Raw genomic sequence first — 25,589 nt, 5'->3', positions numbered from 1 at the left:
AGTCCCTCACAGTGAGTGACAAGCCCCTCTGCCACCTTGGGATGGCGAATGGAGGGTTCGCTTAAGCCTAATGTCCTGCAGAAATTATCTGGGAAATCTACTGAAATAGAGTCTGGTCTGAAAGTAAAACATTTCCTTTCCAGTTTTCTTATACCCAGACCTTTAATGGTTTTTTTAAAAACTATATTTAGATGCAGAAAAAAATAATAACTTAGGCAAGATGGTTCTGATTTGGAAAAAGAGAGAGAGCGAGCGAGAGAGCAAGAGAGGTTAGGATACAAACCTAAATGCTATCAAACGCTTAGTGTTTAGTAGTTATGAAACAACCAAGGCATCAGACTTAATGTCCTTCTCCCAGCAAGTTCTCCAGGGCAAAGTCACCTCTGGGGCCAGCACCTTTTCAGCAGATCAGACTCTGTACGTGGTGCCGATCTAGAAGGGCGAGTCAGTGGATGAAATGGGGTACCTGCGGGCCACTGCAGGTTTTGGTAATTATCCTTTATTTTAATTCAGTCATACCTTTTTGTTTATAACCTTATTCTAAAAATAATTCAAGGTGTCCATGCTTCCCTTATACTTCTTGCAGCCACACCTATCTTTGGTGGTATTGATTATGCTAGGGACAACTGGCGTCTGTTCCGCCTTGACCTGTAGCTATTCTGTCATCTGGAGATTGTCGCCAGCAGAAATCTGTTACCCACTGCTCCACCGAGGAGCACAGCAGCTCCTTGCCGTTGCCATTTGTCTCTCTTGAGCCTTCTCCACATAACCACATCCAATCCATTCCCAAAAACTTAGCTCAATTCCCTCATCCCAGATGTTTTCCCTGACCCTCCAGTTGGTATATCTCTTCCTTTTTTTTTTCTTTTTTCTTTTTTGACAGAGTCTCACTCTGTTGCCCAGGCTGGAGTGCAGTGGTGTGATCTTGGTTTACTGCAACCTCCGCCTCTCAGGTTCAAGTGATTCTCCTGCCTCAGCCTCCTGAGTAGCAAGTACCTGGGATTACAGGCGCATACCACCATGCCTGGCTACTTTTTGTGTTTTCAGTAGAGACTGGGTTTCACCATACTGGCCAGGCTGGTCTCAAACTCCTGACCTCAGGTGATCCACCCACCTCAGCCTCCTAAAGTGTTGGGATTAGGGGTGGGAGCCACCGCGTATGGTTTATCTCTTCCTTTATAAACTCATTGACATATTGGCTGTATTACACAATGAATGACTTGATGACTTGCTAGATCAGAGTTATATGCTGATATATGTATGTACAGTGTAAAGACACATAGGTATGCACATTTATAGGCTGTGCGCAGTAGCTCATGCCTATAATCCCAGCACTTTGGGAGGCCGAAGCAGGCATATCACCTGAGGTCAGCAGTTTGAGACCAGCCTGGCCAGCATGGTGAAACCCAGTCTCTCCTAAAAATAACAAAAATTAGCCAGGTGTGATGGCACGTGCCTGTAATCCCATCTACTCAGGAGGCTGAGGCAGGAAAATTACTTGAACCTGGGGGAGGCGGAGTGGGTCAGGGAGGCCACCGTTCTGGGCTTGGCGGGCCTTGCTCAGGCCCTTCAGTTGCTGTGTCTCCCTATGGGGTGAGGCGTCCAGGGGTCAAGTGGGTGCTCCTCCCCCCCTTCCTATGGGTCATGCTCTGGACACCCAGGGGCTGAAACTCCTTGCCCAGATGACCCCGAGCTCCTTACAGAGAATTTGCAGGCTCTTCCTTGGGCTTGGCCTCCCCCGTGCTACCTGCGTTGCTTGGGGTGGGCACCCCCGGGACTGAGGGAGGGTCAGGGACTGTCTGGAAGGAGGATGGGGTGATGAGCACTTAGACACACAGGCAGGGCTGCCCCCTGCAAGTGACGGGAACAGAGGCAGGGCTGGAAAAGAAGCCAAGGCAGGCAGGGCTGCAGGCAGCAAGAGGAAGGCCCCGGAGTCCAGGGATCCTGAGCTGGAAGTTGGCCTCCCAGGTTGTCATGAAGTGCATTTGTGAAGGAAGGAGGATGGAAGCCATTGGTTGAAATTTTTTACCTTAATTTGTAACCTTTACATATTTAGGTGGACGACGAGTAGGCCTCTTTTGTACTTTTATTTTAAATGCCACAAATGTTGGGGGCTTTTCACCTCAATGAAATGATAAGCTTTTGTCAGTGGGGTTTAAAAATGATTGTTATTTTTTTGAGAGGTGGGGTCTCACTCTGTTGTTCGGGCCGGAGTGCAGTAGTGTGATCATAGCTCACTGCAGCCTCACACTCCTGGGCTCAGGTGATCTGCTTGCCTTAACCTTCTGGGTAGCTGGGACTCCAGGCCCGCACCACCACCCCTGCCTATTTTATTATTCTTGTTTTGTAGAGACGGAGTCTCACTCTGTTGCCTGGGTTACTTTTGAACTCCTGGCCTCAAGTGATCCTCCCACCCCAGCCTCCCAAAGTGTTGGGATTACAAACGTGAGCCACCACACCTCACCTAAAACATGTTTTTATTTGATTTGTTTGTAACTATAGTACTTATGGTCTGACTTCAAGTGACTGAAAGGCTGTATTTGAGAAAAACTTTGTTCTACCATTAACTTATCCCTCTCCCAAATGAATATTTTTCCTGTCTAGAGTGTGTTGCGGGGGTGGTGGATAAATGTGGCAGATTATCTATTAAATGTCTAGGTTGAATACAGCAGCTTCACAGATAATTATGTAAAATAATTTTGATCAATGTTCAGTTCATCTCAACAAATAATGTTTTTTCAGTCTACAGTGTATTATCTTTTACTTCCACATACTAACCCCACTCTCCCTCTCTGTTATTATCTTCCATTGATAATTTTCCCAGAGTCTCTCTCTGTCACCCAGGCTGGAGTGCAGTGGCGTGATCTTGGCTCACTACAACCTCCACCTCCAGATTCAAGTGATTCTCCTGCCTCAGCCTCCTGAGTAGCTGGGATCACAGGTGTGCACCACCATGCCCAGCTAATTTTTGTATTTTTAGTAGAGATGAGTTTTGCCATGTTGGCCAGGCTGGTCTTGAACTCCTGACCTCAAGTGATCTGCCTGCCTTGGCCTTCCAAAGTGCTGGGATTACAGGTATGAGCCACCACACCTGGCCAGTGCTTTCATTTTTATTAGGCCCTTTGGTTGTCATAAACTCTTAAAGGGAGACATGGTCATCCCCATTTTATAAAAGAGAAAATTTAGGCTCAGAGAGGCCTAGTGGCTTTCCTAAAGTCACCCACCTGTGAAGCAGAAAGGCCAGGCCGAGAGTGAAGGTCCTCTGACTTTGAGTGCACGCCTCTTCGCATGTAGCTTGCCCCCCTCAGGCACCCAGGACCATACTCTTGTCATAAATAATCACAAACATTTTAGTCGATGGATAGAACTTCAGTGGAAGATAAATTTCCTAGGGGTTAGAGTTATGTTGGTAAAAAAAATGAGATGGCCAGCAGGAAACCTCAACCCATGAAAAGATTTTGTTTTATCAAACACATCCATAAGTTTCCCACCAAACATAGGTTGACCTGAAGGTCAGGTAAAAAGAGGAGAGAAACAGCATACTATACATGGTACGTTATATGAATGTTATTCCACTTCCTTTTAAGCCCACTTTTACTGAGGCATAATGTACATAAATAACATCCACCCACTGTAAGTGAACAGTTGGATGAGTTTGACAAGTATGTTTAATGGGGAAAACATCTCACAGGTATCACGACTCCGTCCTCCTGGCGTCATCTCCTGTTCTCCTCTGAAGTCAACCCTTTCCCCCTCCCCAGCCCCTGCTAATCACTCATCTGCTGTCACTATAATTTCATAGAAAGGAAATCATACAATATGCAGTCTGCCATATCTACTTTCTCTCACTTTCCTGAGCTTACTTTTAATCATTCTTATGTTTATTGTTTTGGTCTTTGGGGCACATGAACTAGGCCTTACTCTCCAAGTGGAATCAAAGGCTGCTGTCATTCCTTCTGACTTGTTACTGATGGAAAATTCACGCAAAGAGTAGTAACCTCAGGCAAACTACTGCTTTGCATTTTTTCCCCAGTACAGTGATGGGTTTGACGTCAGACAGATTTATAGTTTGAATTGCAGCTTTCCCCATTTCTAACCATGTGAACTTGGGCAGGTTTAATTTCCCTGGTGCGTGGTGCTCTCCCCTTTAAAGTGGGGATAATGACAGTGTGTACCTGATAGGGTTGTTCCGATGACCAGAGAGGTTTTACATATAATGCACTTAGCAGTCTCTGCTGTGACGTGTGCTCTACCACAGGAAATTAATACATTTGATGATCATTTAGGCACGACTTCGTATCTGCCTCCTGTCTAATCAGAGGACTTCTGCTTGGGATGGATGAAGGGAGACTAAGGAAAGGGGTACATTTATGGTATTTCTCAAGCCACACTAATATGCAGATTTTCCCATAACAGACTGTGAGCCTTATCTTATGGTGCTTCTGAGCCACATGGTAACACCTTGGGTAAAGAGTTATAAACATTAGCAAATAAATGTATTTAAAGAGGAATAGTTCTGAATCCATGAACTTTGCCTAGCTAAGCATTAATAAGTAATTGGCTAAACTGTTTCATGGACTTGAGAAATTCCTGAACATTCAATATTCTCTCCCTTTATTTTCGTTTGGAATGTTTTCTTTGCAAACTGAACAGTCTGGGACTAAGCAGCCCGTAAATGGATCAACCATTACTAATAAATAAAATTATTAATAAATAAAAACCAAACTAGTTTCTGAAAAAGTCACATATTTACTGCAAGGCTACGGATGCATTTTGACAATTGGATTTCAACCCCCGTCCTTGGATTGTAAATATTCACTGGGTAAGACAAGTGTACAAAGAAAAGCAAACTGAAAGCAGTCTGTGCTTCCCATAAATATCACCTAAGGAGATTCAGCAGCCGTATTTCCACAAGGCGCAATTCCATAGTTGGCCTTTTAATAATATTTTACCTTGATTTTAACTTCTTACCGCATCACAGATGCCTTTGTATAAAAACATTTTAGTGTTTTTAATAATTGTTGTCAATGGTGGGACGAATGTTGATGTCAAAAATCTGGTCCTGTGTTTGTTTGTGTCTGTAGGAGCTGATTGTGTTCTTTACGGATGAGCATTGACCGCTTGTCAAGGTAGAATGTTGAGACGGATGGGCTGGGGTGCATTCGCCACGCTTATGATTTCCAAAGAAACCAATTAACCTTTGCTGTGATCTTGACCTTCTTCAGAGCTTACTGATGCTAATCCTCAGTGCATCTTCCTTTAATAAATTTAGCACAAATCAATATCAGAGGTAATAAAAATTTTTGAAGTATTTGGAGAAATGGCAAATGGAAGAATAATAACCTCGTCCATTTTCCATGTCACGTATTGTTGTCTGGGTCAGAGAAAGGCGGAGTCTATACCTGGTCCTTAACATGAAAAGTGGAGTCATCCTAAGACCTGGAATATGCATTCCAAAAGAGCAATGTATTTTCCGGTCCTAACAGTGCTTGGCACATAGTAGGCTCTTTATTTGACAAACATTGATTGAGCATTTATTTATTCAGCATCTAATAAATGAATATATGAGTTAATGAAATAATAATTGCCAAATCAGTAAAAACTATTATTATTATTATTATTATTATTATTTTTAGACAGAATCTTGCTCTGTCACCCAGGCTGGAGTGCAGTGACATGATCTTGGCTCACTGCAATCTCTGCTTCCTGGGTTTAAGATTCTTGTACCTCAGCCTCCCGAATAGCTGGGATTGCAGGCGCCCACCACCACACCCAGCTAAAATTTGCATTTTTAGTAGAGACAGGGTTTCTCTATGTTGTCCAGGCTGATCTCAAACTTCTGGGTTTTAGTCATCTGCCCACCTTGGCCTCTCAAAGTGCTGGGATTACAGACATGAGCCACTGTGCTTGGCCTCTTGAATATTAATAATGGAAGGTGGCATATATTTTTGAGGGGAAGCAAGAAAGCAGGCCAAGGGGACCAAAAGTGCCTGCTGGGGTCCCTAGGAGTGGGAAGGTCCCTGGGGCTATGGGGCCCAACAGGGGATATTGACAGTCTTGGGGTCCAGTGAGCTCTGATGAATAATTCAGAAAGTTGAGTTGGCCCTGTGCGGGTTGGACCAATTTAGCACAGTATTGATAACCTGGTCAGTGAGTTCTGAAGTCAAAGTGATGGTACCCCACCAGCTCCTCCTTCCAATCAATCTTGACCTTGGACCAGACAGATTTACAGTCTCTGATCTAAGTTTAACCAGTATTTCCAAACTGCTTTCCACCTGCACTCCTAATTTCCTAATGTACCTAGGATTTTTTTTTTTTTAATAACTAGACTCACTTGAAAAGACTTCAGTTTGCCCCCGTACCACTTAAATCACCTGCTGTATGAATCACCCTCTGGGAAACACTGGCTGACCCACCTACAACCTGAAATATTCCACCTTTGGAAACTCTTCTGTCTCCAAGCAGTAATGTCTGTGAGATGGAGGTTCTTGTTTTGAAATATGTGTGTGTTGCATATGTTCTGGTGTGGTTATTGCCTAACAAAACTCTATTTTTTAAAGATTCATAGCCTTATGTTTAAAAACAGTTGTGTTCTGTGTGACTGTATAATTTCAGCCTTTGCTTTTGGTAGAGCTTATGATGTTTTAATTTTCTATATTGCCAAGGAAATTTGAACTTAGACTAGATAGCCCAAATTAAAAGGGAAGGTTTTTTGGCACATCTCATAAAGATCACTAATACATGGGAAAATTTTTTATTTTTATTTTTTTGATATGGAGTCTTGCTGTCACCCAGGCTGGAGTGCAGTGACTCGATCTTGGTTCACTGCAACCTCTGCCTCCTGGTTTCAAATGATTCTTGTGCCTCAGCCTCCTGAATAGCTGGGACTACAGGCATGCACCACCATACCTCGCTAAATTTTGTATTTTTAGAAGAGACATGGTTCATTATGTTGGTCAGGCTGGTCTCGAACTCCTAATCTCCAATGATTCACCCTCCTCAGCCTCCCAAAGGGAAATATTTTTAACAAAGAAACTGCAATTGATCCTCCAGAGAAGAGTAATAAGCACAATACTCTCCTTTCCTTACCCTTCCCCTTTATCTATTGTATTCCCTTTCTCACATGACAGAGATTGCCTGTCCTGCAAAGATCCTGTTGTGAGCTGGGTTTACTTAGGATAACTGAGGGTGTTATTTGACCTGGGTGTCTCCAGGTTCTTAGGGCCAGTTTCTTCAGACAGGTATTCCAAGGGGATCTCTACTTTTCATCTATCTTCTTTCGATACGGAAGACATTCTGTCTCTATATTGATCTTTACTCTGAAGCTTTATCAAATTTGAATGACAGAGTATCAACACCCCAAAATCCTTGACAATCCTAAATTCACCCTTCCTGATACTGCAGAATAAGGCTTTAAATTCCCATGACCTGTTAAATTTTTCTGTTCTCTCAGACTACTCTACAGCTACCTCTCACTTGAACCATCAAAGGGCCTTAATTCTAAGGCCCTCTTTCACTCAAACTCGAGTTTCATGTAAAAGCTCCTCTACTAATTAGACCCCTGGCTTAGATTCACTAGCTATCCTTGACTTCTGCTTCATTCATAGAGTGGATATTTACTGAACATCCTTGACTTCAGCGTCATTCATTCATTCAGTAGGTATTTATTGAGCATCTACGGTGTTTACCATGGATGACTCTGCATGTGATACCAGTATCTTCTTTACTTCTGGTGGCCGATACATTCTTTTTTCTTCTGCCTCTGAAAATAAACCTGCTGATTAATTGGCAGCTGTTGTTTAAAAGCTTCCTAATGCTTATCTTGAAGCCTTTAGGTTTGGGGTATATAACTTAGGTTGAGATTTGGCTGTGACCAATAGGAAAAATATTATTTTCACAGACAAAATGGATGTTTCTGTCTTTCAGGCTAGGACTGGCATGGCAGTGCTGCTCCACAAGGTCCTCAAGGCCGCAGACTCATTTTCACTGTTAGCTGTAACTGGCCTACATTCCCATGGTTACCTCATACTCCAAAACAGCTGCTCCAGCTCCAGCCATTTTATCAACCATCCAAAACATGAAGGGACAAAGAAATAAGATCAAAAGGCATGCATCAGCTGTTCTTTAAGTACTTTTAAAGGCACTTTTCTTCTAACATCAAGGAATAATTCCCTGTTACCTCTCTACTTTATGTTGACATACCACACTCTTTACTTTCAGAAGATTCCTTGCTATGAAATGTGTCTATCCGTAAGAGAAAGAAGAAAAATGCAACATAACATTACTGATTTTAAAATTCTTTCAATGCCTCTTTTTAAAAATTCTTTTAATACCTCTTTTTTTTTCTTTTTTTTTTTCTGCCAAGAGTCTCACCCTGTTTCCCAGGCTGGAGTTCAGTGGTGGTGTGATCATAGCTCACTGCAGCCTTGAACTCCTTGGCTCAAGTGATCCTCCCCCCACCTCAGCCTCCCCAAGTGCTGGGATTACAAGCATGAGCCATGGGGCCTGGCCTTAATGCATCTTTAAACACGCTCTAACACAATTTTAAAAGCAAATAGATATAAACGCTCTGATTTTTCTTCTAGCACATATAAAAGCATCTGAAAATTTTGCTAGTTTCCTCCATATTAATGAGTTATTGAAGAGACGCTACGGGCGAAGCTGTCATTTTCTTCTGTGAATGCTGTATGTGATGCTGACATGGTGTTAAATATTCCTAAGCCCCGACAGAAGCGCAGTGTTGATTTCAACTGGACCAGCAAGCATCCCTTTGTGGGTACTTCCCCCGGCCCTGTGAACAATGCTGTTGGTTACTCTGGGCTGAAAACAGGCCTCAGTTTCGGTGCCACCGTTTTAACACTCTCACTTACTGCAGACTGACGGCCCCATCCCTTCCACCTGCACGTCTGTGGCTCAGTGCTTCCTGGAACGCACAGCCAGGACACTTTGAAAGGCAGCAGAAAGCTTTTAGGAGTGAACTGAGCAGGGCAGTCACTGCAGGATCATTGCCTCCCGAAGTTCTTGAAGCGTTTCCCAGTTTGCGTGGGCAGGAGGACCAGGATTTCTGATGGTCACCTGCTGCAGACGGTCTCGGTCTTCCTGAAGATGTGTGGTCTATGAGGCGGCAGAGATGCCCCAGAGACGCCTTCATGAGGGCAGAGTGATCAGTCAGTCACCTTGCCTTAGAGGCGAAGTACTCAGGCGCTGAGAAAAGACAAAAGCAGAGGAGGAAAGCTTCTGGCCTGGAAGGCGGACGCTGACATGGGTTCCTGTTGAGTGTCTTTCATCTCCGCCCTTCCTACCCCAAACGGAGCAGATGAACCGCATGAGAAATCCTCCAGCTTTTGGCAGACGGCGAGTTTTCTCCAGGTTTGTCTTAAATCTGGAGGCCCTCACGCCGCTGGCCTTTGTGCTTGCGTTTGTGGCCTTTGTGCTTGCGTTTGTGTTGTTTTCTGGCTCCCGGAGTGACAGCCCTGGGCCCTGCCGCAGGGCCACTGAGAGCCCTGCCGCTTCCCACCCGCTGGCTCCCTCGCTCCTCCTCCTGCGGGACCTGGGCCATTTTGGGACCATTGTAATTTTCTTCATGAGGAATAGAATGTGATCTTTCTTACAGTCAGCTGGGGATACAAGCGGCTCTTGTTAGAAGGAAAATGCCTGTAGAACACAGCATTTTTTCTCTCAGATAAAGCAGTTAGTTTTAGAAAGGAAATTACAGAAAAGTAACACGTTGGCCCATTGTGTGTCTGAGCCGCGCTCTCCCCGCAGCTATCTCTGTGTCAATGGCATCCTTTGATAGTCTCTGTGGACCGGTTCACACCCCTTTAATCTGACTTGTGGTGGAAAGAAGAGAATTATCCTTGGGCCTCAGAGAAAGAACAGAGGAAATAGGAGTTTTGCTTTTTTGGCAAGGGTTTAGGTTTCATCTGAGTTCATTTATGTTTGCAGATTGCGGCCTCCGTTATGAAAACACATCCCTTCCTTCCACTCCCGGAGGAGGCTTGCCGCGGGAGGGCAGCTCTTCCTGACCTCTCCCTCCCCGAGGAGGCTGCCACGGCGCGTGGCCCTAGCTTCTGACAGAGGTCCTGGGTTTGGGTTCGAGCAAAAGCAGACAGTTACAATGATGTGTCCTGTTAGCCCCCTGATGTTAGCATTTTCATTGATTTGCCTGAAAGCAGGTGCTGCTTAGGCAGCTGGTGATCCACCTGACCCTGTCCTCGTTCATCCTGGGGCTGCCAAAGCAATGGGTGGATAATCAGGGCCTGGCCTTGAGTCCAGGCTCCCACGAGTCATAACTGTAGGTACGTCACCTCCCCCGTGGGGCCAGGGTTTTTGTAAAGTGGGAAGGACAATCGGTCGGCACCCAGCGCTGTTAGGGACCTGACATGACATTATTTATGTGAGAGCACCCTTAAAACTGTCAAGAATTGAGTAAGACAAAGCATCACCATCTCTCTCCCTGGCAGTGGGAGCTGCTTCAGAGAGCAGATGTGGGTAGAGAGAGGAAGTGAGCCTTGTCAGCCTGCTCTTTCAGTCAGGATTTTTAATTTTTTTTTTTTTTTTAAGTTTGGAAATTTACCAAGGGAGGAGGAGATTTAAGCAGAGTTATTTGGAGAATTCAGTGAACCATTCTGTTTCTGTCCACCTGTGTTTGAAGTTAACTAAGAAGTAACATTGCCATTAGTGATCGCATTACAGGTGCTGGTACAAAGACTGAGTTATGGGCTGGGCGAGGTGGCTCACGCCTGTAATCCCAGCACTTCGTAAGGCCAAGGCAAGTGGATCACCTGAGGTCAGGAGTTCAAGACCAGCCTGGCCAACATGGTGAAACCCCATCTCTACTACAAATAGAAAAAAAAAAATTAGCCACGTGTGGTGGCACATGCCTATAGTTCCAGCTACTTGGTAGGCTGAGGCAGGAGAATCACTTGAACCTGGGAGTTGGAGGTTGCAGTGAGCTGAGATCACCCATTGCACTCCAGCCTTGGTGACAAGAGTGAAAGTCTGTCAAAGAAAAAAAAACTGAGTTGTGATGGGCACTTCGTTGGCACCGAGTTGGCCACACATTGAGACTCTGTGGTGAAGGTGTTGATCAGGGCTTCTGTGTGGGTCTGGGAACTTTATTTCTTTGGCCACAGTAAATAGAAATGGAGTCCAGAGCCATTCCTGGAGCCCAGGAGTGGGAGTGCTAGCTGGTATTGTTAAAACCTGCTTTGTGATCATTTGGGAATGACATTTCCTGAACTGGAATATGAAACTGGAAATTTGCTCTAAGAATGATGGTGAACTATCTCATCATGTTTTAAAATGGACAATAGGCCAGGTGCAGTGGCTCATGCCTGTAACCCCAGCACTTTGGGAGGCCGAGGTGGGCAGATCACCTGAGGTCAGAAGTTTGAGACCAGCCTGACCAACATGGGGAAACCCCATCTCTACTAAAATTACAAAATGTTAGCCAGGCGTGGTGGTGCTCACCTGTAATCCCGCTATTCGGGAGGCTGAGGCAGGAGAATTACTAGAACGCAGGAGGTGGAGGTTGTGGTGAGCTGAGATCATGCCACTGCACTCCAGCTTGCCCAACAAGAGCAAAACTCCATCTCAAAACAAAACAAAACAAGCAAAATAAAAACGGGAAGTAAAGCCTGTGCTGTTCTTACTTTCTGCCTTTGTCAGCAAGTAAGAATACATGAAAACTAAGATATATTCACTGGAATATTTTTCAATCATTTAAGTATTATATCAAGGCTTTTTTCATAAACCTGAAATTATAAAAATGTGATTTTACTATCAACTATTTGTCAATGATATTCATGTCAAAAATCATGCCTGGGACCAAATTGCCTTTGGCATTGGGGGTCTCTCTGTGGTCTGACATGTAGATCTGCATAGATTCTGTGTTCCTGGTTTTACTGTTTCTGAGTGGGTCTCATCCATTGGCCACTATCTGGCCCCTACCACTTGCCCCCTCAACCAAATGCAGCATTGAGAGACGGCCCCCTGGCCACTGAGCCTCAACTGCTGCGCTGAGGTTTTACAGTGGGGGCGCTGGGGTTGTGCCTGTCCCAGGGACAAGGAGGAGCAAATTTGGACAAATTAAAACCAATGCAAATATAACCAACTCATAAAACTCTTGTGAGTTTATCTGCTTAGCCTGGCTTTGCAGGAAAGGTGAATAAATAGACTACCTGCCCCCAATTTCCATCCCATACTCTCTGGCCTCTTCTTTCTGCAGTCAGTATGTGTAGAGTCTGGTTATTGTAATTTATTTATGTTTATGCCTAGAGGAGTGTTTTTGTGGAAGCAGTGTAGGTAGAGGAAGGGAGGATTGTTCAGGGTAATTTTATGTGATTGCTAACAAACATCTTTTTTCCTCTTCATAGTTCCCATGGTTATTTTTTTCGTTTGGTTTAGCATTGATCTTGTGGGCTTTAATTAGACTCTAATAGTCCCCAAGAGCAGAGAGTGTTGCAATTCGTTAGTATTTGTTTTTATTTAATGTTCGTGGATGGGTAGACAGCATAAAATGGTAGAAAATATATTCTGTTGATATCTGTTACATTGCTTGATAAAATAACAGGAATGTAAGAGTAGCGTGAAAGGAACAAATTAATAATAAATGATTTTGCTTTTTTCCCCCTCTTGAAATGTCAATTTAAAAAATTCTTTTGGGATTATCTAGTAAAATTTTGGTTTCAAAGAAATCACAAAAGAGGATAAACCACAGAAGTTCCCAGTGTGTGGGCCTTGGCCTGGGGCAGGTGGGGGCTCTGGGGCTCCTGCAAGGGGTCAAGGACCCAGTGTGGTCCCTGAACAGAGAATCGTGCGTCTTGTGTGGATGTGAGTGCTGGTGCTTTTCCCCAAGCGCATGTAAATCCTGTGTGACTAATCGAACATAAACTCAATTAAAAGCAACACTGAATTTAGGATATAACTATGTATTTTCTCAATAACCAAAAGATGTAAAATACAGATACTAGTAAATGTGGACAAAATTTTTTTGTTTGTTTTTTCTTTTTTTTTTTTTCCTTTTTTTTGAGGGAGACAAAGCGCTCCTCTCATGATGATCCATGGGGCCCTATTTTTATTTTTATTTTTGAGATCAAGTTTTGCTCCTGTTGCCCACGCTGGAGTGCAACAGTGCGATCTTGGCTCACCACAACCTCCATCTCCCCGGGTTAAGCGATTCTCCTGCCTCAGCCCCCCAGGTAGCTGGGATTCCAGGCACGTACCACCATGCCTGGCTAAGTTTGTATTTTTATTAGAGATGAAGTTTCTCCATGTTGGTCAGGCTGGTCTCGAGGTAATCTCTATGCATGCCTCCATGCAATGGCCGGGAACCGCTGTTCTTAACTGTTTACCAGACTAGTGTTGATCTGTTTGACAACATAGAGAAATGCAGAATAAAGGTGTTTTTCCAGCAGTGTTGATGAAAGAACATTCTGGAAAACAAATTGTTGGCGTTCAGAATGTAGAAGGTGTAGCTCCTGCTCCCTAGACGATATCAGAGCTCCAGGTGACTGTTTGATGATGGCAGTGAGACTTAGAAACAAAATAAGAGATCCCCTTCTTCACCAGCTGTCTATGTTTTCCATAGGGTGAGGAGGGAGGTAAATGTCTTGTTTCTGAGGTGGTGGCTGGAAGTTTGGAGGCTTTGTTGGAGGGATAGTGTGAGTCACAGAAGAACAAGGCACCTTGTATTGTGTTGACAGAGGAATGAGTGTGAACAAGCTTTGCACACGTGTGGGTGGCCCTCGCTGATGAATGCTGCCTGTAAACTGATATGGGAAGAGTTGGGGTTTCCGGGGAGCTTGGAGCAGAGGCAGCTGGAGAGAGCATCAGGGTGGGAGTCACTAGAATGGGTAAGCTCAGTGAGCGTGGCAGGGGGGAGGGAGTGGCCTCTGTGCCCCTAAGTGGGGTGAAGGAGTAGATAAGGGGACAGTTAATGAGCAAGGTGTCCACTTCATTCCTCTGGGTTGGTAAGTCAACATCAAACTGTGATGTCCTTTAAAGAGTCGTCTGGCCAGGCATGGTGGCTCACACCTGTAATTCCAGTGCTGTAGACCACTAAGGAGGGAGGATCATTTGACGCCAGGAGTTTGAGACTAGTCTGGGAAACATAGCAAAAGCCCTGTCTCTGCTAAAAATTAAAAAATTAGGCCAGGCACAGTGGCTCACGCCTGTAATCCCAGCACTCTGGGAGGCCAAGGTGGGAGGATCACTTGAGGTCAGGAGTTCGAGACCAGCCAGGCCAATAGAGTGAAACCCCATCTCTACTAAAAATACAAAAAAATTAGCCGGGTCCAGCTACTCTGGAGGTTGAGGCAGGAAAATTGCTTGATCCCGGGAGACAGAGGTTTTAGTAAGCGGAGATCATGCCACTACACCAGCCTGGATGATAGAGCGAGACTCCGTCTCAAAAAAAAAAAAAAAAAAGCCAAGCATGGTGGTGTGCACCTGTACTCCTAGCCACTTGGGAGGCTGAGGTGGGAGGATTGCTTGAGCTTATGAAGTTGAGGCTCCAGTGAGCTATGATCGCATCACTGCACTCCAGCCTGGGCAACACACCAGTCTCTCTCTCTCTCTCTCTCTCTCCCTCTCTCTCTCTCTCTCTCTCTCAAAAAAAAGAAAAAAATAATAAGAGTCATTCCTATGTTGTGCATACCTTTCTGTGTCTGCTTCTCCAGAGAGTGCTGTTGATACCCACATAGCAATTCTCGAATTCCTGTGACTAGGAGTTTTGAAGCAGCTCACTGCCTGGGAAATAAAACTATAGACTCTCCACGTAGCAAAGGAATCATTTAGATGACCTCGCGTCCAATTTCCCATGCCATGCAGGAATCCTTCCGTAGTAAAGCTTCCCAGAAGTCTGGAATGTGTATCATTTTAATCAAGAGTTCCAGTTCTTAGTTGTACCCTTAAGGTATACAGAAGCAGAAATAATGTTACTAACACTGGGCTCGTGTGGAAACATCCCTCATTTTCTTATGGCAGGGGATGGGTTAGAGACGGCAGGTGAGGAGGGTTTCCCGGGAGAGGCAGGGGTGCAGGCTGCCGCGGGCCTTCTTACAGGGTCCTGAGCCCAGCTGTGTTTCTCCCAGCTGGCACAGGTTAGCAGTAACAGGAGGCACCTAGATCATCCCTTTATCTACTTTTTCCTGTATGGGACAATGAATAAAACACATGCATGTGCTCAAGTAAGGCTTCCTTCTCTTGACTGCCAGCCACAGCGACTGGCATAGCAAGAGCAGAGTAAGGGCTGGTTAAACCGCACGTGCAATTTATAGCGGAGACTCTTACGTCATCGCTGTGGACTTTTGTTTTTAGAATCTGAAAAACACACGTGCTCCAGGGGCCTGGGAAATTCCCAGGTGGCCACCACCATAAACAATATGTCATGGAGTTTGACTAAACTGTGGCCGGAGTTCCAGGCTTCTAACCACCAATGATAGGAGGCGAGAAGGGGTTGGCATGGGGAAAGATACCTTTGAAAGGCCAACTGTTTGTGGCCAAAGTCTCCGGCACCTCTGTGAATGCATTTGATGTAAATTTCTGTTCTTCTTGGTTGAATAATGATTGTTACTAAAAATAGCTTTAAAAGGAACATCAGGATACAGCTGGAGCAAGACAAAGGCAACAGGGCAGATTGCTGTGGGTTTTGGAACTGCTTTCCTGAACACATTGTACATTTACAGTTCGTTACCGCCCACCCCGTCACTCATGCCATTCCCAGAGGCAAAGGCGTTTGGACGGTGAAATGCAGACTCCCTGGTCCTGCCTCTGAATTCCTAGTTTTCTCTATAACAGCAGCTACGTCTTCGGTTAGAGTCTTGAAGTTAGCAGGCTCCACCCTTATAGACAGACATATTCTCCTTCTGGATAGGAAATAAAAATTGGAGGATGCCTGTTGAAGGACAGAGCTGGGCAGCAGTGGATAGGCAGGTGGCAATGTGGTGACACCCTCTCTACCCTGTGGGGGACCCAGTTCCCGCACTTTCCATCCAGCTGCTGGGTGCACTGCCACTGTCAAGGCTTGCAGCATTGGGGATTTATCAGTCAGGGAAACTACGCCTCAGAGCACCCAGCCCCTGCCAGAGACAGAGCGGTTCTGGGTCTTGAGATCCTCATACACGAAAAGTCTGCCACTAATTTAGAATCATTTTCATGCTTTAGAAAAACCTTTTTTTTTAAACGTCTGTTGGGTCAGATCCTGGTCCATCATGTGACAGTGGCATCAGGGGGTCTCTGCAGGGGGCATCACACAACCTCAATTCCCTTGATACAACTCACTATAGATCTGTGACTTCACATCATTTCTGAGCTTATTTATAATTTCAGCCTCTCCAGTGCCCGCTGTGATGTTATGAGTTTTCCACCATCATGTCAAGTTAGCTTTTTTTCTTACTTATCCTAAATTTACCTCTTTAGTTCAATGTGGTCTCCTTAGCTCTGGGGTTTCAGAGTTGGCGGACACGCCTGTTCATCTTTCTATTCTTTTCCAGTGTATTTTCTAGTGAGACTCGCTGTAGGTTTCCACAAGATGATCACTCACTGGAGCGACGAGTGCCTTGTGAATCCTTCAAGGACTTCAACAGCCATAAGCCTAGAGCCATAAGCCTGTATCATGTTCTGACTTATAAGAAAAACGATTTTTCTTTGTCTTTGTTGTAGGGGATGTCTTCTGCCACATTAGGCAAAAAAAAAAAAAGCAGTGCAGTGCCTTGTTTTCAGAGCTTCTGCTGACAAATGAAGATTCCCAGGACTTTCTGAGTTAGGCAAAGAAATGTGGTATTTTTCTGGCTTCTAAAGATCTCTTTGAGAACCTCTTTGGAGGAGAATGACTATGCCTGCTTTGCATTATCTCTTAGAAACAAAAATCATTATGTTTATAAATCTTCCCTTAGCTGTCTGCCCCCTATATCTGCTCTCCACAGAGTGGGAAAAGAATCCAAGGCTCTGTGTTTGAAGTGCCCAGCCCAGTGCTCCCCCAGACCCGTCTTCCGTCCTTTGCTGCATTTTGTCATGGCTGTCTCTGCAGACTTAGCTGAAGTTCCGCATTAAGGGGGCTGCGTGTTGTGTTGAGCAGTACACTGTTAATGCTGTTCAGTTGTTTAAGTGTGACCCTCACAGAATTACCAAGGAGAAAATTCTCTACCGATAAAATTTCCTGAAAGTGCGTAAAGCTAATTGTAGCTAGGAGTCGAGATTCTTATGCCAGCCGAGTTCAAGTAGGTAGGTGCATGTTACACAGAGAGTTTATTACATGAGTTGCTGGCTATTCAGACATCACATACGACAGCTGGAAATGAGAGCCTTCCATGGGAAATGCTTAGTTTGGAAAGTGAAGACCTGAGAACATAGAAGTGTCACAGCCTGTTATTTCTGTTGTCTCTTCAGCGTTTGGAACATGGTATAGAACAACTGAAATTGGTTTTTCAATGGAAACAATTGAATAGTCCAGATTCATCAATTTTTTCTCCTCTTGCTGTAAATGAAGATTTATGAAAAATAATCATATTCTCTTTTCCTGCCTGTTCTAATGATGGATTATTGTCTTAAAAGCACCCCCAAATGTAGAGCCCTGCCCCCTGTACATCTGATTATCCATAGCAATGCTGTGCTCAACATCACCCCAGTTCTTCACCAGAGGGGTTAATAGTGACTGAGCCTACAGAAAGAACACTCAGAAAGGAATGTAAGACAGAAGCCCATCCAGTATGTGGCTCCTGTGGATAAATATACTCTTAGATGTAAAATAATTCTCAAGCTAAGCAGATGGTGCTGGCACTTTGTCCCAGTCTCTCCCCACTTTACCATTCATTGGTCAGATCTAAAACTTAACACCAGCCAAGACCCTATAATCCCAGCACTTTGGGTGGCTGAGATGGGTGGATGACTTGAGGTCAGAAATTCGAGACCAGTCTGGCCAATGTGGTGAAACCCTGTCTCTACAAAAAACACAAAATTAGCCGGGTGTGATATTGCATGCCTGTAGTCCCAGCTACTCAAGGAGACTGAGGCATGAGAATCACTTGAGTCCAGGAGGTGGAGGTTGCAGTGAGGTGAGATCATGCCACTACACTACAGACTGGGTGACAAGTCCAGGAGGTGGAGGTTGCAGTGAGGTGAGATCATGCCACTACACTACAGACTGGGTGACAGAGCAAGACTCTGTCTCAAAAAAAAAAAAAAAAAAAAAAAACGCTAATGATGAAACTTTTAAAAGTTGTAGTAAGCAAAGGTGAGAACGTAAGCTGTAATAGATGTTCAGTTCATGTTTAAATATTTAATCCTGACAACTATAGGTATGTGTTGAAAATCCTTAGAGTTCTGAAGTTTTTGGAGGTTGGATGGAATTGCTTCCTGCCCTTGAAAAGACTACAACCTGGAATATCCTGTTTGTGTGTATATTTTAATACGCATACTTTGATAACCTTGTTCTTAATCATACATGCTGAATAGTTCCTTTCATCTTAGGACTTTGAAATAATTCATTTATTTCCCTTTTCTCCTCTGCCCAAAAATAGTTATAGTTCACAGTTTCCCCATTCATTCAGATGAGGAATTGTTAAATTAGATAATTCCTGATTAGATATTGTACTCTTAGCTGTGTACATAGTGGGTATTCAGTAAATATTGACTTATTTAATGCTTACTGTGCTCTTCACATTACACCAGTATCTCGTGAATGTGTGGGAAGCTATCATCGGTCCAGAATAACTATTTTTCCCTCTTGCTGTAAATGAAGATCTATGAAAAATAATCACATTCTCTTTTCCTGTGTATTCTAATGTTCTATTATTGTCTTAAAACCACCCCAAAATGTAGCAGCCCAAAGCAGATTTTGTTCTGTTACCTCCTGGTTCTGAGGGTTCACTTGGTTCCTCTGGTGCTGTCTGCTTAAGCCTTTTGCGCAGCTTCCATCTGATTCTGGCTGTGGCCCCTGGCAGCAGGGTGGTCTTGGGTAATCACCCTCTAGGGCCAGTCAGATTGACATAATGACTTCATGAAATGTTATGCAGCTATAAAAATAACAAGGAAGATTTTGTATCAATATGCAAAATGCCCATGATAGAATATGGGTTGAAAAAGTGTTAAAAAGCTAAAGGCATCCATTGACCACAAGTATGTTAAAATAAATACAGGTGAAAAAGATAGGAAAGGAAAATATGAAAAATGACAGTTGTATCAGAGTTGTGAAATTATGAACGTTCCACAATGTCGTTTATATAGTTTTAAACACTATTATTTTACAGATAGGAAAACTTCAGAAAAATACCCTAAATGCATTTATTGGTACTCTCGGAAACTATTAAGAAAATTTAAAATGAGATACATTAATATCATGGTAGGCTAATACTATATAGATTATCTCCAGCTCTTGAACCCGGTGGAAGAAACTGGGCAAGAGATAAGTTTAAGTGTTTTAGAAAGCAGAGCTAATAGAACACGGTCTTTGGCTAGGAAAGTCTATACAGCGTTCCAGGAAGCCAAGAGCAAAGCTGAACCAGTCTTGAAAGACCCAGGCCTGTGCTTCTGTCTCATTCAAGTTCCAGTCAAGCAAGTCCTAAAGATTGGCTCAGCTTCAAGGGGAGGGCAATTAGATTTTCTCTTTCAATGGGCAGAAGCAGCAGAGAATTTGCAGCCATCCAACCTACCCTATGACATTCTAAAAAGCAGCATGCTTTTACGAAATTTTTTTTACATTTTAATGGTTGTTTATTGGGTTGGAGCAATGAACAAAAAAGATTTAATTTTCTTTTTAGAAAAGCACAAACATATTCAGTTCTCCTGTTGTGCCATAAAATTTTAGGTTGTGGTAGTTTCAGATTATACTTAACTTGTCATAAAACCAAGTAGAGTACATTTAGGTGCCTACTTTGAAACTAATAACATTTTAATTTTGTGGTTCTGACTCACTGTTATTCGTGAGAGATTTTCTGAGAATTATCTCCTTGAGATCAGATCTCCCGGGGGACAGAAAGTCCCTACTGAATGCGGTAAAAATGGCCAAGCCCATTAAAACAATGGCTGCCCCTGTAACCACGCATTCTCTCCAGGAACCACAGCAAATGGGAATTGAAATAAAATGGGTGACTTAGAGCCCTTCTTTCCTAGAGAGTCTGGAAAGTTTGAACCATGACATCTGAGTACTTAATGACATTCTATTTAGCAAGAGAGGCTAAAAAAAAAAAAAAAAAGAATAATCTTGAAGGTCAGTCTTTGTGAGGTGCTACAAGGCTCTCGTTAAAACATCATGTGCCAGGAGATTCTATCCCTCAGGGCAGGCTGGCCTCTGTGCCTTGGTCTCTATCCAGAATTCTGAACTTGGGCATTTAGAGAAAGATGGGGGCTGGGCATGGTGGCTCACGCCTATAATCCCAGCACTTTGTGGGACTGGGGTGAGTGGATCACCTGAGGCCTGCCCAACATAGTGAAACTCCGCTCCTACTAAAAATATAAAAATTAGCCAGGTGTGGTGGCAGGCGCCTATAATCCCAGCTACTCAGGAAGCTGAGGCTTGAACCAGGGAGGTAGAGATTGCAGTGAGCCGAGATGGTGCCACTGCACTCCAGCCTGGGTGACACAAAGAGATTCTGTCTCAAAATAAATAAGATATGGGAAGCTAAACATCTCGCCGGTGGGCCCCACAGCCTGAGGATTTGTTCCGCCTTGGCCTGATCTACAGCCACCTCTATGAGCACACTCATGCCTCTCTAGGGAGGACTGGAGAGGGAGGGGCCTTGGGGCTTGCTGGGATGCTGGCTTATCTCTCCCTGGGTGAGTGCGGCTGCCAGCAGTGCTGGTACCCATGGCAGTGCTGGGCCCCAGGTGCTAGGCTCCCAGGACAGCTCAGTGTGGGCTGCACAGGGCCATCTGCTCCACAGGAGTACCCTCCCGTGGATGGGATCACAGTCCATAACTGAGGCCCTGGTCATTGCTGCACTCCCAGGGCTTAGGACCGTGCCTGGCACACAGGAGACACTCGGGAATATTTGTTGACTCAGCAGTAAAGGCAGAAATCAAATATGTGTCATTTAAAAAGTTAAATTAGTTGAAAAACCCAAGACAGAAAATTCTTTTGTTTTTTCAGCCAGCCATGGTGGCTTACACCTGTAATCCCAGCACTTTGGGAGGCCAAGGCGGGCAGATCACCTGAGGCCAGGAGTTCGAGATCAGCCTGGCCAACATGGTGAAACCCCATCTCTACTAAAAATACAAAAATTAGCTGGGTGTGGTGGCGGGCACCTGTAATCCCAGCTACTTGGGAGGCTAAGGCAGGAGAATCACTTGAACCCAGGAGATGAAAGCTGCAGTGAGCCGGGATCACACCACTGCACTCCAGAATGAGCAATAGAGTGAAACTCCCTATCAAAAAACACACAAAACTCCTTTTGTTGTTTTCTTGAAAAAAATGTAAAATCTGGCAATACTGGCTGTGACAGGCAGTCACTGGCGAGAAGTGCGTGGCGGCTGACACCACTTGGCGAGGCTCATTCTCCAGTGACTGAAGGCTCCTGCCCCGTCTGTGCCTTACCACCTAGCCTACTTCTCCTGTTTGAGATTGCAAACCCCATAAGGCATGTTCCCACCTCTAATCTGGAAACACCCCCAGAGTTTTTGTGTTTATTTTGAGGGAGGTCATAAAATTCTTGCATTGCAAGACTATTTTTTTACAGCACCTTTATTGAGATATAATTCACATGCCATAAGATTTGTTCTTTTAAGGTACACAATTCAATGGCTTTTAGTATATTCCGAGTTGTACAATTATCACTCTTTTCTAGTTTTAGAACCTTTTTATTGCCCTAAAAAGAAACCCATACCCACCAACAGTCGCTCCCCACGTCCTACCCCTCCACCCCTGCCTGGCCTAGGCAACCACTAATCTATTTTCTTTCTCTATAGATTTGTCTATTCTGGACATTTCATGTACATGGAGTCACGTATTATGTGGCCTGTTGTGCCTGTCTTCTCTCACTTAGCACAGTGTGTTCAGCATTCATCCATGTTGTAGTATCTATGAGTTCTTCATTCCCCATTTTTTTTTTTTTTTTGGTTACGGTATCTCACTCTGTCACCCAGGCTGGGGTGCAGTGGCCTGATCTCAGCTCACTACGACCTCTACCTCCTGGTTTCAAGCGATTCTCCTGCTTCAGCCTTGTGAGTAGCTGGAATTATAGGCACCTGCCACCATACCCGGCTAATTTTTGTGTTTTTAGTAGAGACAGGATTTCACCATGTTGGCCAGGCTGATCTTGTACTCCTGACCTCAGGTGATCTGCTGGCCTCAGCCTCCCAAAGTGCTGGGATTACAGGTGTGATTCATTCCTCATTATGGCGGGATAATATTCTGTTGAATGAATAGACCACATCAGGTTTACACATGCATCAGTTGATGGATATTTGAGTTGGTTCCACTTTGGGGCTATCATGAATAATTCCTGGAAGATTTTGAATCCTATTAAATAATTTTGTGTGCGATATAGCCCTTTAGGCATAAAGGAAAAAACATCACATCAGGAAAATAAGGATAGGTTGTCAACATTCCAGAAAGTTTGGAAAATCACTACTATAAGAAGAAAACTGTAACCTAACAACTCCTGAGTTAGAGCAAAGGGCAGCACCAAGAAAAGAACCCGAGTGAAGGGCCGGAGAGGGACAGACAGAGCAGGCAGGAAGCTTCGCTGGAGGGAGCCTCAGGCAAAGTTTGGCTCTCATCAGCCTCTCTGAGCTAATTCCTCTAGGAAATCTTCAGTGTCCAGTGCGTGCTAAAGTGAATCTGGCTCTGAACATGGAGGTAACAGGGATGGTGGCAGCACCGCACATTCTCAAAACCCATTCCTGGTGATATTTTGCATCCCTCTGTTGTTAAAGGACTTCCAGTGTAGAGGACGTGCTAACACAGCACAAGCCTTCCCCTTAATGGCTGGGTCCTGCTGAAGACCCAGTGCCTGCCCAGTTGGAAAGAAGGCTCTTCTCAAGGATTGCAAACATGGGGCACTTATATGAATACTATAGCAAACAGCTGTCTCTTGATAGCAAGAAGCTCCCCTTAACACTGTGACCCCAAAAGTATGTTTTCAGAATGATTGTCCAAGTGTATGATAAAGCGGATAGAAGGAGGCCCTGCCCTTTTGTGAAGTTTGCTTTCATTGGAGGAGTAATACAGATTTTCCTGTTTTATGGAGAGGATGAGCCTAGGAAGACATTTAAAAAGCAGTAGGAATAATTTATTGAGGACCTACTGTGTGCCAAGCACATTCTTACTCTTAATTAGCCCACCATCCTACAGAGTAGATATTTTTATTCCCCTTTAATGGGTGAGAAATTTGAGGCTCAGACATGGCACAGGATTTAAGGTCCTTTAACTGGAGAATGGCAGAGCTTGCATCTGAGCCCTGGACAAAGCCTGTAAAACTCAAGCTTCTGTTCCCCTAAGGCCATCTTCCCAGGAGATGGTATTTCTGGAAGGGAAGAGGTCTTAATATGTAGGACAGAATCACATCTCTCTGGGACAAGATGGCCAAAGGCAAAATTGTTGGCTAGGTGAATCTGGCGACAAGGTCTAGCCTCCTGCAGCTGGGACAGCAGGCAGCTACCCATATGTCCAGCACAGTACTCTGGAACTCCAAGGGGCTGTCCTCTCTTTGGCAAGAACTCAGAGCCCTAAACGTCTCTTCATCCTGTCCCCAAACCCAGCCCACTAAATTGTTGCTGTCTCTCATATGGAGCTGAAGAGCCTGTATGTGTTAACACTGGGAATGACTGGGATTGCACGCTGCTACCCTCCATAGCCCTTCACCCAAATGAATGTCCTTCCCAGTAGGTATTTCAGGCAGCGTTTTGGGGCGTGTGTGCCCTAGGTACTCCTTAAATCATCTTATGAAGGAAGCTGCCTATGTGTAGGGGAAGCTTACGCAATAGTCATTTTGGAAGTTGAAAGACGTCCGGCAGAATGGGCTAGATTATGCTGTGGTTACAGACTACTCCAAAATCTTAGTGACTCCTGACAACAGCAGCTTATTTCTTGCTCCATCTCTGTGGCTGTTGCAGCTCAGCCTGGGATTCTGCCCTGCAACTCCCCACACTGGGCCCCAGGCTGATGCAGCAACGATCCCGTGAAATGTTAAGGTCATCCCGGCAGAGAGAGAGAGAGAGAGTCCTGGAGGATGTTGCACCAGCAGTTAGATGCTGTGATCTGGAAGTGACTCACATTACTGCCATTCACAGCTCAGCGTGGTGCTACCCAATCACAGGGGCCGGAAGTGAAGTCTACCAGGTGTCCGGAAGTAGGGCAGAGCTGAAAAGATTTGGTTAACTGCCCTTATGTCCATCACAAGTCTCTTGAAGCTTCCCTCCCTGCCCTCCGTCACTTCTTCCCTCTCTCTTACTGTGGATTACCACAGGGTGGGCTTTGGGTCAGAATGACCCAGCCCCCACCCCCTACTCACTGCGAATGCGTGGGTACATTACCTCTGCAAAACGGAGACTAACACTTATTTGGAAGTGTGCTGTTGTGAGGATTCCATGAGCCTGGCACTGTAGTGTCCAGTAAGTAATAACCTATCAGGTGCTCTCTGACGAAAAATTATGCCCTCTCACAGCCACAAGAAGTCCAGTGTTTTTTTAGTCCAGGAGATTCTTTAGGAGTAGAAGTCCCTTGAGACCTTGCCTGGAGAGCTAGTGGAGCAATGGTCAGTCATCTTCGGTAGTTAGTGGTGAGTTACCAGGTCAGTCTCTTTCAGGGACCTGAAGACCTGGGGTATGAGAAACATGACTTTTCATTCCTGGCATTTCACATTCTTTAGATCCTCATTTCCTTAGGTAAGCCAAGGTTTGGAATTCTATTCTAAGGGAAAGAAAGAAATTTTAAAATGTTACTACTTATATATTTGAAAGACCAGAAGGAACAAAAATTAAATGTCTAACAATAGAAAAATAATTAAGTAAATTGATCTCAAACTCCTGAGCTCAGGTGATCCACCCACCTCAGCCTCCCAAAGTGCTGGGATTATAGTCGTGAGCCACTGTGCCCGAGATTAAGTAAATTGACATAATGACTTCATGAAATGTTATGCAGCTATAAAAATAATAAGGAAGATTATGTATCAATATGCAAAATGCCCATGATAGAATATGGGTTGAAAAAGTGTTAAAAAGCTAAAGGCATCCATTGACCACAAGTATGTTAAAATAAATACAGGTGAAAAAGACAGGAAAGGAAAATATGAAAAATGACAGTTGTATCAGAGTTGTGAAATTATGAATGTTCCACAATGTTATTTATATAGTTTTAAACACTATTATTTTACAGATAGGAAAACTTCAGAAAAACACCCTAAATGCATTTATTGGTACTCTTACAAACTATTAAGAAAATTTAAAATGAGATACATTAATATCCTGGTAGGCTAATACTACATAGATTATCTCCAGCTCATGAACCTGGTAGAAGAAACTGGGCAAGAGATAAGTTTAAGTGTTTTGGAAAGCAAAGCTAACAGAACATGGTCTATTAGCCAGTAAAGTCTATGCACACAGATGTTATAGTGGCTAGTAAATATGAGCAGGCCTGCTGAAGCTGGGTGATT

The 25,589-nt window shown here is 44.3% G+C and overlaps 1 protein-coding gene and 1 long non-coding RNA gene across 12 annotated transcripts in view; both read left to right on the top strand.

Annotated features, from left to right (window-relative positions):
* The window catches only part of ZDHHC14 (zDHHC palmitoyltransferase 14), a 307,986-nt gene that overhangs the window by 66,071 nt on the left and 216,326 nt on the right, over window positions 1-25,589 (top strand). Inside the window, exon 1 of one of the 11 annotated variants that reach the window (XM_074397214.1) lies at window positions 7,995-9,369. The exons of the other annotated variants lie outside the window; for them this stretch is intronic. Coding sequence (XP_074253315.1) covers window positions 9,317-9,369 — 53 coding nt within the window. The 5' untranslated portion in view covers window positions 7,995-9,316. Of the gene's footprint in view, window positions 1-7,994; window positions 9,370-25,589 lie in introns of those variants that run through there. 11 annotated transcript variants of the gene reach the window in all.
* Window positions 9,376-25,589, top strand: part of LOC141584235 (uncharacterized) — a 30,157-nt gene continuing 13,943 nt past the window's right edge. Inside the window, exon 1 of the long non-coding RNA XR_012517146.1 lies at window positions 9,376-24,973. This is a non-coding gene — a long non-coding RNA (uncharacterized LOC141584235). The remainder of the gene's footprint in view (window positions 24,974-25,589) is intronic.

This window comes from Saimiri boliviensis, chromosome 4 (assembly GCF_048565385.1).
Source record: "Saimiri boliviensis isolate mSaiBol1 chromosome 4, mSaiBol1.pri, whole genome shotgun sequence".
NCBI lineage: Eukaryota > Metazoa > Chordata > Mammalia > Primates > Cebidae > Saimiri > Saimiri boliviensis.
This window is presented reverse-complemented; position numbering and strand designations above follow the sequence as displayed.